The following is a 19,682-nucleotide window of genomic DNA, read 5'->3' as shown; positions in this document are numbered from 1 at the left end:
ATCCATCCGTTTTCTCGCTAGCGACAATAATATTTCTATTGCTTCCCCACCTAGCCTCTTACCGAAAGTGCTCGTAAAAAAGCATTAATGCTAAAAGCAGAGCTTGTTTTTTTTCAGTGCCTGGGTTACAAAATAGCTCACCTTTTCAAACCTTTTGATCATTACATTTACATTTCCATAATCATTACATTACATTTTATTCAGATTTGCACTTTTCAAACAACAAAATGTAAAGATCAATGTTTTTTTTCTTTTTCATTTAACTTCAACGCAACATTTGAGATTATCTGATCTAGCTTGTACTGCGGCTCAAGGGGGGGGGGCTCTAATTCTAGAAATCAATCCTCTCCATCTTGGAATGAGTGTCTTTTGAACCTATCTAGCCTATTATCCAGCCTCCTCGGCTCCTTTAACCAATTGACGGACATGAGTGCAAAATGCGGCTTAGGAAGACATATGAATTCAAGTTGTGCTATGTAACCCGCAAAATTAGACACATAATTAGTCGCAAATAAGAAAAATGCAAGCGGGAGCGAAGCAAACTACAGTCGAACCTCTATTAAGCGGCCCTCTATTGAGCGGTCACCCTCTATTCAACGGTCATTTACCAAAGTCCCGAATTTTCCCCTTTATGTTTACTGAAATTTGACCTCTATTGAGCGGTCACCCTATTAAGCGGACGCGGTCACCAAAGGAGGGTCCCAATTGGTTGATTTCATTGTTTTTCACCTCTATTAAACGGTCATCATCAATATTTGTCAGCATGACAACAGATAGTGCACGTCATATTTCGTCATATTTTTAACTGTCTAATCTGATTACTATGGCTTATCGTCTTGTGAGACTTGTGTGGTCTTGTGCGGATCAGTCGCATCAAATTACTCGATTACCAATTTCCGCTTTAGCCAGCTAGAAGAAAAACTGTCACCTTCAAATATGTATTCACAAGGAATCTCGCGTCCATAGCCACCACCTCTGTTCACCCAATTCCCTTTGACTACGACTTTCTCACAGTTCGTAGGTCTCTTGAGATATTTGGTAACCCACGTTGACATCAGTTTGGGAATATGCATGATAACTTCGTAATCGTCAACTAGAGTATTCGGGTGACCGTCTCCATCCATCACCGTTTTGTCGGCTTTTTCTCTTACGATTGCAACAGCATTCGGATCCTTTATGTTAGTTGGTTCACGCATAAGTTTGTAAACATCTTCTAGTGCTGGTTCCCACTCAGTCATGTACTCATGGTATCCCCGAATGAATGCAACTGGGTCAGATTTGTGAGTTTTTGGATACGGCAACGCACTGCGAGTTTTTGGTTCGACTTCCAAAATCGCGCAAACGCTTAATGACGGATATCGACGGAAACGACGCGTGTAACATCACCTTAACGCACTCATTTACTTTACATAACGCCAGCGAAAGTAGCTCATGCCCATAGAATTGGGCAAAGCCACAAGAGCCGTATAGGAAAAAAACAAAATGACTAGGCGGTTTCAAACAATTCTGAATCAAATTGGAATGCACCAGGCCCCGTCTTAGGGCTAACATGATTGTTACTGTTGTTTATTAAAAAAGTTCTTACGTATAATTACAGCCCGATTTACGCTAATTTAGGGGCGAAAATAGCGAAGCCTCTATTAAGCGGTCAACCTCTATTAAGCGGTCACTAAGCTAAGTCCCGAGGGTGACCGACTAATAGAGATTCGACTGTATTATTAGCCTGCGAGGTGGAAAGTCTGCAAGGCTTTTATCGGCGCATAGTAATCTGTTATATAAATTAAACAAAAATAAGAGATAACAGATTACTTACCTTGCTTCGAAAAATGATAGTTCTGAATTTTAGACCACGAAAAATTATGAAATCCGTATCGAATGCGCCGGTGACAGCCTCGCGCTATAAGTTGTTTGCTTCGCTCCGTGTTCAGCCGAGCGTACCTAATTGTCCAACGGCGCCGGTCAAGGATTCAAATCGCTGCTTACTCGTTTTAGAAAATGGCTAGCGGCCATTTTCTAAAACGGGAAAATGATTTAGCTCGGATGTTTTGCCACATATCGAATGTAAGTGTACCCTGGCAAAGGTCTGCGAGATAAAAATATTTCGTTTGTTGTATTTTCCTCGCGAATTTCGACGGTATTTGAGTGCTACCGAAAATGGCGCCTCCAGCCTTGTTTATTTCTTTAGTAGGGGGAGAGAAGTCTATATTCCGTTACGAACCCCCCCCCCCCCCCAAAAAAAAAAAATCGTATATTACAGACAAATATGACAACAACAAGGCATGTTCTAAGTTGTAAGGCAATTTTATTGGCAATGTTTCACAAAAAATCGCGACTTCAATCCACTCGTTTTACCTCTAAGAATAACAGCCGATTCCAAGCTACGAACAAGCTTCGGAACCATTGCCTGGGCTACCTGTGGCACAATTGGTAAGAGACTATCCCAGCTTCAGGGCCTCCATCCATGCTTTGTGGACTGTGGTCATCGCATTGAGCCTGCCCATCTAGGGTGGGTTACATGAAGTACCTACCGGAAAATTAGAAACTTTATAGATAGAAACATTATTAAAGTGTCATAAACAACCTCTAGCCGGGGATAAGACCCCTACTAATTGGGGGACACAAAAAAAGATAAAATTATAAAAATTATACTGATTATTAAAAATTTAAAATTGTAGATTCTTACTGATAAAGCTAAATATATATATATATATATATATATATATATATATATAAATACATGTAAATTGATTGTAATCTATATGAAATTATGAAAAAAAAAATTGACTAGATTTAAAAATTATTATCATGCGGAACATAGGGCACAGCCCTTGCAATTTTCTATAAATTCGAAATTGTCCCCAAAACGTCCGCTGCCCGGAATGCGGGCTCTTCTGTTGCGGCAGATTCATCAATGGCGGATAAGCCGTGCATTTCACGGTGAATTCAACGCTTTCTGGTTTAATTTTTTCGTTTAGAACACTGATGAGTCCTCCCAATACCGCAAGGATAGGTAAGTTTCTATTTATCGTCGGCTGATTTCTTGTAGAAATATATCTTTCATTTGCAAAAACGAAATTAAATTCGTGATATATAGCTGCTCTGCTTTCGGCATGTGAGAAGCTTCAATTTCGAACCAGTTTTATACGACATCCGCAGAGTATTGTAGGTAAATGCAGCACACATTTATGAAATGCGGACTAAAAAGTAAGGCTAAGCACAAAAGTAAGGCTAAGCACAAAGTGTATTTGAATTTCAGAACAATGGACTGATTTACCACAGTCGATTTACCACTGATCTCTACGATCGACTGATTTACCACCGGGCGATTTACAACTGATCGATTGATTTTTTGCGGGGGATTTGTGCACGCCCCTCCCCTCCCCGGGCGTGGCCAAGAGAGGCACTCAGCCTCTGTTTGAGTATACGGGACCCATCAAGGGTCTGACCCTGTTAAGGAAAATATCTAAGATAACATCGCAGAAATAGGATAATTTGTCAGTGAATTCTGGATGAAAAAACAAAAATTCTTCCCAAATTTGTGTAGAAAATTGTACTGATGCACCAGTCAAAGTATATCAGGGCCCCTCCACCCCAGGGCCCCTCCACCCCAGGACATGAGTGGGAATTAGCATTGGTTGGAGTCCAAAAACAGACTAAACAGACTACAGTATTTACCCGCGTATAAAACGCACCTTTGTATAACACGCACCCAGAACTTCGAGCTCTAAATAGTAAAAAGTCAATATTCAAATGTTTTAAAACTTGAATTGCTCGTTACAGCGATTCCAGAAAAAAAAAACGTAAAAAGACAATTTGCTGTCGGTTAGTAAATGATTCAATAGAACTAAAACCAGTGTTTCCTTGATGAAAAACCTTGTGACTGTCCTTTATCTTTGGCATCGACTTACGTTTGAAAATCACCATCGGCTTCAACTTTTTTTCAATTTTAAAAAGTGGCATTTCTCGTATAAGAAGCACCTTGATTTTTAAGGTCTTATATGCAGGTGAATCCAGTAATACCCCACGATGTGGTGCAAAACTTTGAGGAAAATTTCCCACTCCCTGAGAGCTTTATTAATCCGGGGTGGTTATTGTTATTTTCGCGATCCATGAGCACCTTTTTTGAATAGTGAAAAAGATAAAAAGGCCTTAACATGGTTTCCACCACTATTTTGATGGGTAGGGAGAGCACACAAAAATTAGTGAGATTCAGTCAGAATTTAGACTCAGATTACAGCAAAAATGGGGAGATATCCACCAAACTAAAATTTAAACTTCGAGATATCACCTAGGAAGTCTGGTAGCTCTAGAAATCAAGCGTTTGTATTACAATTTTCTTATACAAATCACTGTAAACTGTATGCACCGTATAGAGCGGTGAGGAACATGAAAAAAATTAAATGTTGGAATATCTCGCTTACTTCATGGGTTAGACCCATCACACTTGGAAGATTTCTTCCTTGAAAGAGTCCTTTCTAGTAGCTAAAATTCCATATCATTTTATTTATAGGCGCAATATTTCTAGGGGATTCTGACAGAATCTCATCAGTTTTCTGCTTTGCCTACCTGTCAAAATAACGTCGGAAACTGTAATTTGTTGACCATGATTCGTGAATGGCATGAATTGTGATCTATGCTATATAAAATCAGTATTATTGCATCAGGCTTACTCAATGGCTTCATGCTTACTCAATGACTAGCAGCTGTAACATGCTAAGTATCTCCAGTCTCTAGATAAGTGCAAGTAAGAGTTATCCTTCTATGGGCCATCCTAACCTAATATAATGGGATGAATTGTCTGTATGAGTCCTGTATTTACTTAAAAAAAAGACCTTCGAGCTTTCTTTTGTCTTAAACTGTGACAAGTTTCATTTTGCCAAAAAAATAACTACATCAATGTCTTATTGAACTTCCGTAATTGTGTTTTGTTTTTTTCAAATTAAAAGCCACAAACACTCTGTAAATTATAGCTGTTTCATTTTCCCTATCAACAGGCTAAGAATGGACCTCATTTCGAGCCTTGGTAGTTGCCTCTGTTTCAATGCCAACGTCTTGATTGCAGCATAGCGAGCATTTGGACGGTGAGGAAAAGGGCTTAATGATGGAGGCAGAGTGGGAGGTGTACTTTTGTGACACTGGAGAGGTCGTGTTCTATCATAATACCACTACAGGGGAATACAGGTGGCCACCACAGGATACCAGCTTGCATGATGTAAGGGCTTTTCTCTATAACCTAGTCTAAGTCTGCTAACTCACCTTTATGCATTCAATACATTTTAGTATCTGTCAGTCAATAGCTTTGAACTTTGTCATTGGCCTAATCTTTGAAGCATTTTGGGAATGCTCATCAAGAGTTCTCAAAATAAGTAAAGTTGTAACACTAACGTTAGGACCAAGAGCAAGGGGCCACTTAGCGTTTTCACTCCACTTCACTTAACTTTACCTTACTATGCCACCTTGTATGAACAGTAAAGATGCATAGCGCAGCCTTGGTAAGTTACAGAGAGCTTATTAGAGTCTCGAAGGCGAATATGTTGATATTTTGTACAGTGGCTACTGCATAAAGCTGGCTACAAAGGTACTGTACTACTTTACTTTTTTTGACATTTTTAAAAGTACAATACCCTGAGAATAATGCTTCGATGGCAATCTGGATTGGATTGATTTTTTAAGGCTGTTTCTGGCTTTTGGCTTCTGGCTTTCACCAGTATCAGGGCTGTAGCAACGGAACGGAAAATGCAAGCAGTGAAACGGGCCACTGGGGCTTATTCCCCTGTCCTCACCCCCAATGTAAGAAAAAGTCTAGTGTGGCATTTTGTTTATATTGAAGCCATTTTTGTAGCCCTTTCAAAGCACCTGGCAAAGCTGAGCTGTTGAAAAAATAATAAAAACTGATGCTTCTTGTAAATAGAGTGCAATAAACAGGTTTTATATATTTTACCAAAAACCTTTAAATGAGGATCCACAAACTAGAAGCATTGATGATTTATATTCCCCACATGTCAGATTGACCAGATGCTTTGAAGGGGCTTCAGCAATGGTATGATGTGAACAAATGCTTAAGCACAATTAGGCTTTCCCAGTGCAGACAACCCTTTGAGTACAAAATGTTGATAATTGTTCAACTAACAGGTTAAGCACTCACCCGAGGAAGAAGCCACCAAACAGCTTGTTGGAGTTATTGACATGGAGACTGGTGAATGTATGCCTCTGGAAGAGGCAACTGAAGATTCTTATGTAAGCTTAAAGATACACTATAAGCAAAACCTTTTTTGTTGTTTTCTTTCAATGTTCAAAGACAATTTATGTAAATAGATCTCGAAATATCCAGCTTAAAACAAAGTCTTTATTTATAGCAACTTTATTGCAAATATTGCAGTAGCTCCTTTTCATTCTTGTATTTTGCAGAGATGTCGATATGACATCTTACATGTTTTGTGGTGATTATAAAACTTTTTAGGGAAAATAAAAATTGCACTAAAACTGAGTAAGGTCGGAAAAAATAGTTTCATTCTATAAATCAACTTGTAAGCAGTCAAGCCAGAGTATAATGTCTACTGTTAAGTACTGTATGTATATATAAGAGAAAAGGCCTCTGCATTTTAACCTATTTCTGAATACGCGTACTCAGAATATTATGATCCCATCCAAAACGTCTATTAAAAACTCTGAGCGAAAATGATGACCAATCTTAAAGTAAGACTGAAATCAACAGTACATCCATTCACATTACTATGCTGCCATCTTTACCAAGTCTCAACTTGCAAACATTCCCCTGCCATTCAAAAGTGATTAAGTCATACATGTGTATGTGTGTGTTTAACCTATTGCAATTGTTTATTAATTCTTGTTTTTTTTTCTTTTGAGAATGGGTCATTAAAATCAAAATGGCTTTTCTAGGACATAGTAGATGTTCTATGTGTATCATACGTGTCCTAAAAAGATAGGTGCCAGATGGATCAAATTATCAAAGTTTGAGAAGTTTTGGCGGTGGCTGGGTAGTGATGCAATCAGCATTATATGATTAAATACTAAGCTTGCGCATTTACAGGGTAGCGATACTGAAGATCCCGCTATGGCTGAGCAACTAGAAGTCACTAAGCCCAAGTGTAGCTTCGTCAACATGCCAAGAACAGGAGACTCTGGTTGTGGGAGAGACGGAAATGACCGCATCTTGGACCCCAGGATTGTTGTAAAAAGAGAGTATGGCAAACGTCCCTATCGATGTTGTTATTGTGATTATGGTTTTCAATACCCAAACCGATGTCTGAGACATTTGACAGTTTGCGAGCCGAAACATGTGCAGAAAAATAAAAAGGTGAGAAAGATCCCTTTCTTTAATTACATTTGCCCTTGAGGCAACTTTGAAAAATAAGATTTAGCTTCTCTCTGAACCAAATGGTAGAAAAAATAAGTTAAACATATAGATTGTTGCTGAATGTTTGTTCTGAATTGTTTTTAAACACGAATGCGCACTATAAAAGGGACTTGACTAAGGCAAGCTTTCATTCGTCATTTGACATCACTGAGTGCAGAGCTCCGTAGAGAGAGAGACCAAAATACTACAATAGAGTTCTAGAGTGACGATGACACACTATTGAAGCAAACATAGCCTTATCAACAGCTGTTTCTTGAAACAGAACAAAAAGTAGCGAGGATTAGATAGGTTTGTTGTTTGTATGTGCGCGCACTGTAATGACGCTATTTCAAACGAGCGCGCGCTGTGTTTGATTTCTCAAGCACAATTTTTGCTCTTGGTTTTGTAGAGAATGGATTTCAAACACTTTCCCGAATATTCTTTATAGCTCTTTAACACTCTTTTGTACATAAACGTTGTTGTAGTTTGTCGTACGGCTCTACTTATAGCATGTTTTCTTCCGGCGGTTTACAGAGGTCCGCACTCAATGAAGTCTAGTTGTGAATGACGACGACTTGCGCGAGAGCTTGCGAAAGAGGGGGTGGAGCTATCCCTTTTATAGCGCGCGTTCGTGTTTAAACGGCTGGTGTTTGATCACGAGAATATTCTCCGTAAACCGATGAACCAAGAGTCTAGGTTTGCTCTTAGTCAACTATTAGGACTTTGGGTCCGTAGATTTTTTCTGTTGGAGCATAGCATTCGATTGTTAGTAATGAAGGCAAGCCAGGAAAAAAAAACCGCTAACCAATATTAGGGGTTGAATGTTTTAATCTCCTGTTAATTTTAATTTTTTTTTTCAGGCAAATAATGCTGAAAGCAAGACGAAGAAAAACTCTAAAAATGCACCAGACGATTTCTTTGGTGGTCCCAGGTCGCCACCGGCTAATGAAAAACAAAGATTGGACAAAGACCCCAGGATCATCGTTGACAAGCAGTTAGGAAAGTTCCCCTACGTTTGTTCATATTGCGGAAGAGGCTTTCAATATCCAAGTCGCAGTATCGAACATGTGATGCCTTGCGAGCTTAGGCACAAGAAAAATGCTGAGTCAAAACTGAAACGCAAGGCAGAATCACCAGAAATAAAAAGTGTGTCTCTCGTCCAAGGGAAGCGACGTAGAAAAAACACTTATGAATTCGAATGCTTGATTTGCGGGAAGAATTTCACGAACGATTGCTATCTACGGCGTCACAAAGCGCAATATGAGAATAAGACACGTGAGGAACACGAAGCCGCGCGTGTTAAGTACCAGTGTCAGGCCTGCGATGAAAGATTCCATCGCCTTGTATACCTAAATTTTCATCGGCGTCATACACACTCTTTGCCGCAATTAGATGCTACTGTAGCTGACGGCAAAGGAAGCCCTCACTTGATAACAGTGTTGAAAAAGGGTAAGACGACGTCAGCTGCTGAACTCAAGCAAAAAGAAACAGATGGATTATCTAAACGTGTTCAATATACTAAGGTTCCCAAGGGCAGTGAACAAAATTGTTCAGAAAAAGTGTCTAAAACTGTTCGTCTTAACAATACGTTGGTAGAAAAAAGGATAGAAAACACGAAACATGACAAGAATGCTTCCGTTAAGAACCTCAGTCACAAGCAAGGATCCTTTGGTTCTAAGAACCTCAGTCACAAGCAAGGATCCTTTGGTTCTAAGAACCTCAGTCACAAGCACGGATCCTTTGGTTCTCCGAAAAAACAAAACCCTTCCAAGTGTTTCACGTGTAAATTATGTGGCATAAGCTTCTTACAAATCCGGAGACTTCAAAGGCATGCATGTTCTGTACATAATGCTTTGAAGTTAGAAGACCCGCTAACGAATTCTGAAGGATATATTGATTGTGGCGTCTGTGGGGTAAGCCTTTCTTGCCGAAGTGAATTCAGGCGTCACCATCTTCAGCATTTGTCTAAGGCGGAACTTTCAGACCTTGCGGACAAAATCCTCGCAATCAGTCCTGGATACTTTCCTTTCTTGTGTAGATATTGCGATTTTTCATTCGAGAGTTCTAAGGCTCTAAAGAAGCATCATCACGAAAAGCACAGAAATAACAGCAAGATTGATTCATCAAATTTGAACTATTCTGGTTCTGATGAGGGCCATTCTACAGGTCTTAAGGCATCTACTGTCAGTCTTAACTATTCCAAAGATGATTCCACTGTTGATTTTGTCGTCAAGAAGCTACCGAAACGTCCCGGTTACCACTGCAACATTTGTGGAGCAGGATTTTCTAAGTCCCTTACGTTAAAAAAACATCAACGCAAAACTCACCGGAGAAAGAACAAAATTCTGTCGTCGGCCAAGAACAGCTCCTCTAAATTAATGGAGACATTTCCCAAATCTAAAACCACCAACCCGCAAAGTATATCTGTCTATTGTTGTAGCATTTGTGGGGCAAGCTTTGGCAAGTCTAAGGCGTTGTCTAGACACCATCGCCGAATCCATCGGGGAAAGAACATAATCAAGTCCGGGTCTACCGAAAACGAAGGGCCATTCATGTGTAAAACGTGCCAAAATAGCTTCGAGATTAAGGAAGAATTCGTAGCTCATATCAATAAACAACACGAGGGTATAGTGGCTACGTTGAAGGACCAACCTCTTTTTTTCGACGGTCATGGTGGTTGGGTAGCATTCGAAATGCGGGACTTTCCAAACCAGACGTTATGTATCTGCTGTGGGCAAATGTTTGTAGAGCACAGTATTCTAATAAGTCACTGCAAATCGAAGCATGGAGATAAGTTTTATATCCCTGGCAGCATGTGTAAGGAAGATTCAGTCCCCTCGAATTCAGCACAAAACGGTTTTTCGTTGCCTGATTGTGACTCCCCAGCTCCTTATAAAGAGGTATTCCCCAAGTTTGAGCCTACCGATTGTGATTTTGAAAAGGTGAAAAAAATTCCTGCTTATTATTGCAGCATTTGTGGGGCAACCTTCACAAAGTCACTAACCTTGACAAGACATCAACGCAAAACTCATCGTAAAAAGAACAAAGTTACGAGAGAGAAACTTCTTTCAGCGGCCAATAAGGACAACCTTACCGAAAATGAGCAGACATTTCCTAAGCCTGAGTCTATCGAGTGCGAGGGGGCATTCGCATGTAAAAAGTGCCAAATAAGCTTTGAGAAAAAGGAAGAGTTCATAGCCCATATCAGGCAACAACACGGAGGTAAAGTGCATAAATTAAAGGACCAACCCATTCCCCCCGAAGTTCTTTGCCAGTGGGTAGCTTTTGAAACGCATGACTTTCCAAACCAGAGGTCATGTATTCGTTGCGGAAAAGTCTTCCGAGAGCACAGAATTCTTAGATATCACTGCAATGTTAAGCATCGAGGCATTTTTTTTATCCCAGATAGCGTGTGCAAAGATGATTCTGCCTTCCCCAGATCTCAGAAGGCAATGAAATGCCATTTTACCAACAAACACAAAGAATGGTATTTTCAGAAGGAATCAGCAGAAATAGAAATGGACAGCAAAGAGGCGTCAACTGTAGATGAACAAAAGCCCTTCAAATGCGATCTCTGCAAAAATAAATTCAATACATTGTTAGGTCTCAAATTCCATCACTCCTTACGGCACGGAAAACACTCACCGGAAGAATTTAACGGCGATGCGGCCTCGACTACAGGTAACCAGAAACTCTTCAAATGCGATATCTGCGAAAAAGAATTCAAAACGCACGTAGGTCTTAACTTTCATCGCTCTATACGGCACGGAATAAACACACGGAAAGAATCTGACGGCAAAGTGGCGTCGACTGCAAGTAAGCATAAACTCTTCAAATGTGTTCTCTGTAAAAGGGAGTACAACACACACCGAGGGCTTGCGTGCCACCGCGCGATAAAACACCGGAAAGCCACAGTAAAGAAGTCTACCATGGCGTGATGCTACAATCTCTAAAAATAACCATTCAACAAGATTCAAGTGAACACAGAGTAGTGCCTCGAAAGACAGCGCGAAGAGTGTTTTCCAATGCCGAACATGCAGTAAGAAGTACCGCATCCACCTTGGTATCATGTACCACTACGCTATAACACATAGAAAGTCGACAAAAAGCGGTCGGACAAAGAGTCGCGTTGCAAAGCCAACTCCGCATATAACACCTGATGCGCCGCAAACGTATGAAAAGGGTGAAAATGCGTCAACTCCTAAAGTCCGCTCACAAGAGATGTTCCAGTGTGAATCCTGCAAAAAGGTATACAACACGGAGCGTGGTTTAAAATACCACCGTGCTCTACAGCATTGGAAACCAAGCAAGGACAACTTACAACGAAAGTTCATTGGGTCAAAGCTCCAATCCCACGACAAGAATCAACGTGAAACCACATCAATGCATAGTTTGCAGAAAAGGTTTTACAGCTCGCTCTCGGCTGTTGCATCATGTGAAAGCTCACCACAATATGAAAACCAAGAGCAATATATTCACGTGTAAATACTGTGGTAGAGCCATCACCAATCATAGCTACTTTCTCCTGCATGTAGAGAGGCACGAGCAATCCCGTAGTCTACCTCCACGGGCTGAAGGTGCTTACAAATGCGAACGATGTCCCATCCTCCTATGGAATTCGAACGATGTTTCTCGACACAACGCTTTATGCGATGGGCTTAAAGATACCCCATTGAATGGGCATGCGGCCCAGAACACGTTTGCAAGTCAACCACTGCCCGTCACACGGGCGTGCCTCTATTCTGATCTGGAGGAAGTATCAACTGACTCTATCAGGTGTGTTAACTGTGACTGGTCGTTTCGCTTTTACAGTTTATTCATTAGGCACTTGAGTAGTACTATAGCGAACTCTCTCTTGAAGTGTGAAAAATGCAAACGTCGGTTCGTCGGGGAAGATGAAATGGCAAAACATGACTGTTCAATGTCTGTAAGGCGTGTTTAAAAATGGATATGCTGCAGTTTGCAATACATTGCTGGCATTACAGATACCATGGCCTGTAGTGCAGATACCACAGCTTACAGTGCATATACCACGGCTTACAGTGCATATACCACGGCTTACAGTGCATATACCACGGCTTACAGTGAAGATAACACGCTTTCCGTGTAGATACCAACGGCTTTCAGTGCAAGTATCACGGCTTACCTGGTGATAAGACTATTGTGGTGTTAATAGTACTGAGGTTCCAGGTGCCTTTACCATCATAATGGTGTGCACACTAGACATGGTGTCCGGTGCCATTATCTATTTCCCCATGGGTCTGGGCATGGTAAAGAGAGAGATGTTCTCCAGCAAAATGCGATACGGACGACGTTTGCAATTTTATGTATACTTTTAAGGTCGATTTGGTTAATTAATAAAATCGCTTCCACATAAAGTTAATTTGAATTCAAGCAAGGTTAAACTTAACCTGCGTTGCGCTCCCAGGTCCCGATTGTTTATCGATCGTCCTTCAACTGGTGCACTCTTCCGATTGTTTATCGATCGCTTTTTAGGGCCGTCTACACGGGCAATTTTTACTTGACAAGAGATATTTGCTCGGGCAGATGGGGAAAATTGACAAGTTTTACTTGACAAGTTTACTTTCTTCAAAAGCTGGCGTGTTTGCAAGCGCACAAAGTTGATCGTGTAGACGCTTAACAAGTTTTTTTTTTCCGATAAAAGTAGTTGGTAGGCCCCCTTTTCTTATGCTTGTGGACTATTAAAAAAGCTGATATTGCTGCTGTTGCTGCCACGGTCTGTCTCTATGTCAGAGGCACCATTTTGTGAGGCAAGCTTTGTTATTTTTTGTATCGCCTCTGTCTAAAGGCATCACCGGCTCATCAAACGGAAAATTTGTCAAGTAAAAGTTACTCGTGTGGACAGCACGTTTACACGTGCGACTAGAATCGTCAAGTACAACTTGTCAAGTACAAATTACCCGTGTAGACGACCTCTGCCGCTCAGTCCATAACCCTTCTTTACCCTGCTCAAGTAAACAAAAGAGCTCCCAATTCTCTGACCTTGCCCCGGTCATGAACGTATTGCCATAATAATTATAGGGCGGGGCCCGTATATTTAGGCTTCCTCGAAATTTCTCTTTTCCTTGTCTTTTCTATTTGTTTTTAACAGTGGCTTGCTGTTAGGGAAAGGTCATTATTTATCGGGGGGAGTTGCTTAGTTGATTTTCTTGTTCTGGTTCAAAAATTTCGACCCCCAATCTTAAGCATAAAAATGGTGACCCTCCCCCCAAAAGGCGACCAAAAATAAAGGCCCTCCCCCAGACCAAAAAATGCTAAAAAAAACGGTTACGTTTTTGAAACTAAACTCTAGTCTTGATATGCTCTACTTACGGTAAGTAAGTAACTTAAGTAAGCAAGATTGGCAAATATACTCACAGAAAGCTTAATCCCTAAATAGTTTGACTGTTTTGTTAGTCTGAGCGGCGAAGTCAAGTCAAGAAAAAAGCAAATAGCGACGAGCGATAAAATGGATGTGATACCGCGTTTGCGGTGTAAGGCAGCTTGTATAATATAAGCTCACTTAATAGTTATAGAAATGCCTAGAAACAACATCAAAGAAGTACAGTAATATCTCCCGCTTTATTTTCTATTAGAGAAGCTCAGATACATCAGCTTGCTTGCTTTGATCATCACAAAAATTCCCTCGCTACAAGGATAGTTTTATGAAATGTATTTTTCTTGGATTTCTTTGCAATTCACCGGAATATTCACAAAAATCAATATCATATCTAACTTACAGATTTCCATTAAGAAAATAATGAATGTTGAGAAAACCACGAAGAAGCAACAAAGTTTGAGCGGTAGCGGTCTTCGAAGCACGAGGTTTTCCGCTCTTGATTTTGAATGAAGTCTCTTTTTTTTACACGTTTTTGAAATCTTGCAATTCTCGAATATTAATAAACCGCAACTGCCTGTATCTTTGAGGCTAGAATGAAATTTTCGATGTTATTAGTGCGAATAAGGTGTTTTTTCCGGTTTCAAGTCACAAAACAGCGGCAAACAACAAGATGTAAATGCCAAAGCGCGGGGGTAGGGTCAGTAAAAATGCTCACGCGCAGTGGTGGATAGTGGTTACCATGAGACCATGGTCTCTTGTGGTTACTAAAAATTATATCCCAGTGATGAATTCTCACGCGCGCTTATTGGTCAATACAGGTCACGTGCACAATTTCACAGGACAAATATCAGTCGATAACGTCCAGCCAAAGTGAAATTTCGTCTGTTCAATAAATCCTCAAACAAACACAAGGTTTTCAAAACAAAGAATGCTTTATTTCTTTCATAGAATTATCATCGATATGTTTTTTTTAAATTTATCCTGAAACGCGAAAGAAAAACCAATGACAAAAAACTTAACAACAGCGCGCGCTCGAGGCGTCATTCCCGTGCACGTCAGCGCGCAAAATTAAAAATTAAATCAAAATTAAAAACTTTTGCTTCAATTTTTATTCCAGCTCTTAGCAGAACAATAAGAAAACAGTCTAGGTGAAAATACATCAGTTGAAATGCAAGTTTTGAGTTTGTAGTTTTTGTTTTGGATTGTTGCATGGATTTTTATGAATTGCGAATGGCAAAAATAACAGCGCGCGCTCGTGGCGTCATTCCAGTGCACGTCAGCGCGTTATGAAGACACTTTTCGCATTTTCAGTGTAGTCACTGACTGGGATATAAAATAAATAAACCCCTTCTTTGGCTCACTGTGATATCGGCGGATAATGTCCGGGCATGAGAAATGGTCCTCAAAATTTCACAGTTGCCAGTTTCTCGGCCAACTGTTTATTTTTCGTACCATTTCTCATCCTTGGACATTATCCGCCGATATCCAAGCCGCCAGAAGGGATTTATTTACTAAATAGCCGGATTGGGAATCAACATGGCGCGCGGGTAATACCAAAGTGTCCCTCTCTTATCTTATGCTCTCTTGAAAAACCCGCAAAACAGCATCATTAGCTCCTTCCGAACTGAAAACATTTTTACATATCTTTTCATATCACACGGCAAAAAAGTCTGCGTTTCCCATTTCCATTTCCTATTTTCCAATTTCTAATTGAGAAAATCCGCAATAATCTTGGGATTTTCCCGCCTATGTAAAATTTTAGATTTTCAATGGCGTTTTCCTCGCATCTTCCACATCAGATAATCTCACATTTTCCGGCTCCGATAATCTGAGATATTCCATTCGTTTTCCTCGCATATTCCTTAGCAAGAAAATAGGGAAAAATCCATCGCATTTTCCCGGCGTTTACCGAGAAGGATAACGCGAGTAATCCAATATTTTCCTGACCAGAAAACGCATGGAAAATTAACCCCGTATAATAACCCCGTTTGGTCGCATTTTCCTTGCATTTTCCCTGGTAGGAAAATTTGGAAAGATCCATCGCGTTTTCTCGGCGTTTACCGAGTAGGATAACGCGAGTAATCCAAAGATTTTCCTGACCAGCAGAAAACGCATGTAAAATTAACCTCGTATAATAACCACCCTGTTTGGTCGCATTTTCCTTGGCAGGAAAATCAAGACTCTTACGATCGTATGCTCGTCGTAGATCGGCTGCTTTCTTGTGTTTTTCTTGTTTAATTGGCATTTATATCTGATATCTACGGCTGTGTTCCACCAAAGCAGCAAAAACTTACACAAAACAACCCCAAAGCTTACTGAACACAACTGATTTTTTTCACTTATTTACTTCATGTCCTTTTGAGTGTTGTGAAGTTCGCGAACCTTGTGAACTCAAACTTCTTCACACGCCTCATAGGGACGGTCCCTCGCGTAAATATTTGTAGAATAATATAAAAAAATAGAAAAATATGAAAATATGAATCCCAGCGAAAATTGTTTTACAGTTTGAAATGTTTTACTTAAAGAAGTTACAGACTCGAATATTCACAATCGACACAAAAGTCAACTCGAAATCATAATGGTATTTCTAACTTGATAACTGTTTTTGAATGAACCTTACGGCCGTTACATTTTCTCAGAGCATACTTTAAGTATAAAAGTACATATTTTACCTGTTGTTTGTGGCAGGATTCTGTCTTTTAACCTTATGGTCAGCGCACCAGAAAAACAATATCTTTCATGTTTGTATGGCGTGTATTTTTTTATTGGCATCACTAAAATGAAACGGCACGAGTATTCAGACTCTGCTTGAATTAATAATAAATAAGAATAAAAACACAGCCTATTATTTTCGTTGCTAGAACTTGATTGAAAAACAAATAATTGCAAAAGGTGAAAACAAAGGGTTACGCTGGCAAACAAAAAAATAATAAAGAAGGAAAGGAAATGACTTCGTGGCCCACTTCAGCTATTGTAGCCAAGGTTTGCTTGTTCGAGTGACTTGACAAAGATTTTCGCCTACTCGAACTTTCCTGCTAACTCGAATAATCCTGTAGACTAAATGCTGGGAAAACTGGAATTATCTGGAATAATCCTATCGAGAAAATGCTGGGAAAACTGGAATTATCTGGAATAATCCTGTATGGAAAACGCGTATTATCCTCGAATTAACTGGAATAATCCTTTAGAAAAAATGCTGGGAAAACTGGAATTTTCCGAAATGATCCTGTATGGAAAACGCGTATTATCATCGAATTACCTGGAATAATCCTTAAGAGAAAATGCTGGGAAAACTGGAATTTTACGAAATAATCCTGTAGGGAAAACGCGCATTATCCTAGAATAATCCTACAATGATCAAGTAGGAAAACTTACATTTCCCGTCTGGTAAAACGCTAGTTTTTCTTGCGTTTTCCTTAGAAAGAAAACGCTTGGAAAACTCGCATTTTCCTGAATTTTCCTATTCTGGAAAACGAGAAGGAAAACGGCACGTACTTCAAACTAGAAAATTCTGTTAGGAAAAATGCTGAGAAACACGCGCGTTTCCAATCGGATAATTCGAGGAAAATGCCAAGATTATGTTGCGTTTTCTGCGAATTTCCTCGCATTATCCGAACAGAAAACACGGACTTTTTTGCCGTGTCACCAATCTGAAAAGTTAGTATGGAAGGACTTTGACATGAATTGAAATTCGTAAATTCAGTAATAAAAGTTAATAAAAACAAAACTGCAAAAGATAAAAATTGTAGAAGCCACACTTTAGGGGATAATGATGTAAGAGGAGGGCGCATCACATTTATATATCTTTTTGTAGGGGTCTGGGGTTCTCCCCAGACTTGTAGGAGGGTCGGAAGCCACACTTTAGGGGATAATGATGTAAGGGAAGGGCGCATCACATTTATATATCTTTTTGTAGGGGTCTGGGGTTCTCCCCAGACTTGTAGGAGGGTCGGAAATTGATCAGAATACCTGTTCAAAAAATAAGGCCCTCCCCTAAACCCTGTATCAAAATGTCGATCGAGAACTGGTATGAGAGATGGGTTTAACAATTGATGGTGAGCGACCAAAAGTGATTTGGAAACAAAGATGGCCGAAAAAGCAGTATTTCTAGTCTAGTTTATTAGTTGCCCGAATAAGCCTCTTTATTGGAGGATTATTTCTTCCCTTACGTTGTTAAAAGCACTTTTTTGTCTAAACATATTTTGAAATAAGCGCCGCTCCAATAATCGCCTTCTTTTCATATAAGCGGGTAAATTCTGGGTAAATTATCGAGTAAAAGGAAGAGAGCGGAAGTAAGAGGCGGGGTGTTTTCAGAGCACTTTCCACTTTCAGTACTTGAATAGCTAAAAACCGCCAACTCTATTTATCAAACCAACACGAGGAGAAATCTATTCTAAACTGTGTAAACACAAAAGCATACGTCATTGAGAAAATATTACCCCCGAGCCTGGCCTATATGTCGGGTGGCTGAGCGCACAAAAAGAGCTCAATCTATACACAGCGGAAAAAAGCCCCAAACTTGGTATAAATATAGCCTAGAGGATGGTAATCAATATTGAGACCGGTGCCCACCGGTACCATTTGCGGATCCATAAATAAGGGGCAATTATTTTATTTTAGAAATCTGGTGTTGCAGGTACCCTGTGGTAAGATTTTCATACCTTTTCAAGACACAAAAAAGATCAAAATGCACATATTTGAAAACAATTTCTATTATTTCAGCTGTATTCTATCGAATTCTGAGCCAAGAAACATATAAATAACTATAAAAAGGCACATTTGAAGAAGAAGGAAACCTACTGGAATCTAGGCTCCACGCGGCTTTATTTACATCCCTTTTGCTAACATGCAAATATGACTGATTTTTATTCATTAAATAAGCACAAATGTGGTGCACATAAATTTTCCCAGACATTTTCTTTCAATGAGTTCTCTAAGTATTATATTAAGGGCTATAGAGCTTTAATTTAACCAGCGCGGCTGTAATTAATAGGCCCGTCAGCAGGAAAAAATATGCTACCGATGAGGGATATTTTTCATAGCCTATTGTGCGTTGATAAATTATACCATGACAACTCGGATCATTTGTTTATCTTTTCGTTACGGCCCTTTGTTATTTTAAAATCAAAGTATCACAATTGTTTCCGAGGCGAGAGCCTCGCTCTACCCCATGCTAGTTATGAGTCAAACGCGGTCAAGTCGACCACTCGGTCGTATTAAGCCGAAAACCCTAGCTAATAGCGTTCCATGATTTATGTTTTCATTTTGTAAAAAAAATGGAGTAGTAGGGTTTTGGCGCAGCTGGCGCAACTTTTTGATCTCCCCAAATTTCATTCCAAAATGGCGCGAAAGTCTCCGCGCACCTCCGCCAAGCCTCGCGGCCTGCGCATGCGCGAGTTTGCCAAAGATCTCTTGCACGACCACGCCAACCTGTCAATCACTTTGTCACGTGATAGCCAAACCCACCTATCAATCACTTTGTCACGTGATAGCCAAGCCCACCTGTCAATCACTTTGTAAAAAACCTGTCAATCACTTTATCACGTGATAGCCACGCCCACCTGTCAATCACTTTGTAAAAAACCTATCAATCACTTTGTCAAAAACCTGTCAATCACTTTGTCACGTGATAGCCAAACCCACCTGTCGATCACTTTGTCACGTGTCGCACCTAGGGGGAGCTCGAGGGGGCTATTCTGGTCTAAAGACGTATGAGACCCTAGATAAAATGACATTAAAGACGGAGGTGAAGATTAGAAACGATGCGGCTACAGCCGGCGGTTGCCCGGTGCTGGAGGTGAATGTGAGTAACACTGCGGATGCGGAGCCTGAACACTGCTGTTATGACGCTGATTACTATGAAGACTCGGAATACAAAAGCTTCGACCTCGTTGGGTTTGTGGCCGGAGCGGCGACGATTGTCCTTGGTGTTCTAGCAATGTTAGTCTCCATGCCACAGTATGGCTAAAAAAGATGGGTAAGATA

General features: G+C 40.2%; 1 protein-coding gene across 3 annotated transcripts; it reads left to right on the top strand.

Annotated features, from left to right (window-relative positions):
* The first annotated feature begins 2,894 nt into the window (after nucleotides 1-2,894).
* LOC5509994 (zinc finger protein 208) lies at nucleotides 2,895-11,425 on the top strand. 3 transcript variants are annotated; one of them, XM_032379084.2, is made up of 5 exons: nucleotides 2,895-3,010; nucleotides 5,063-5,212; nucleotides 6,133-6,237; nucleotides 7,052-7,318; nucleotides 8,218-11,425. In XM_032379084.2, the coding sequence occupies exons 2-5, from the start codon at nucleotides 5,099-5,101 to the stop codon at nucleotides 11,293-11,295; spliced, it is 3,564 nt and encodes a 1,187-aa protein (XP_032234975.2). In that variant the 5' UTR covers nucleotides 2,895-3,010; nucleotides 5,063-5,098; the 3' UTR covers nucleotides 11,296-11,425. The 3 variants fall into 3 exon arrangements, with proteins under 3 accessions (XP_032234975.2, XP_032234976.2, XP_032234974.2); XM_032379085.2 differs by having other exon boundaries at nucleotides 4,995-5,081; XM_032379083.2 differs by having other exon boundaries at nucleotides 4,995-5,212.
* Nucleotides 11,426-19,682: the final 8,257 nt, after the last annotated feature.

This window comes from Nematostella vectensis, chromosome 15 (assembly GCF_932526225.1).
Source record: "Nematostella vectensis chromosome 15, jaNemVect1.1, whole genome shotgun sequence".
Lineage (NCBI taxonomy): Eukaryota > Metazoa > Cnidaria > Anthozoa > Actiniaria > Edwardsiidae > Nematostella > Nematostella vectensis.
Note: the sequence above shows the minus strand (reverse complement) of the source record. Positions and strands in the feature narration are given on the sequence as shown.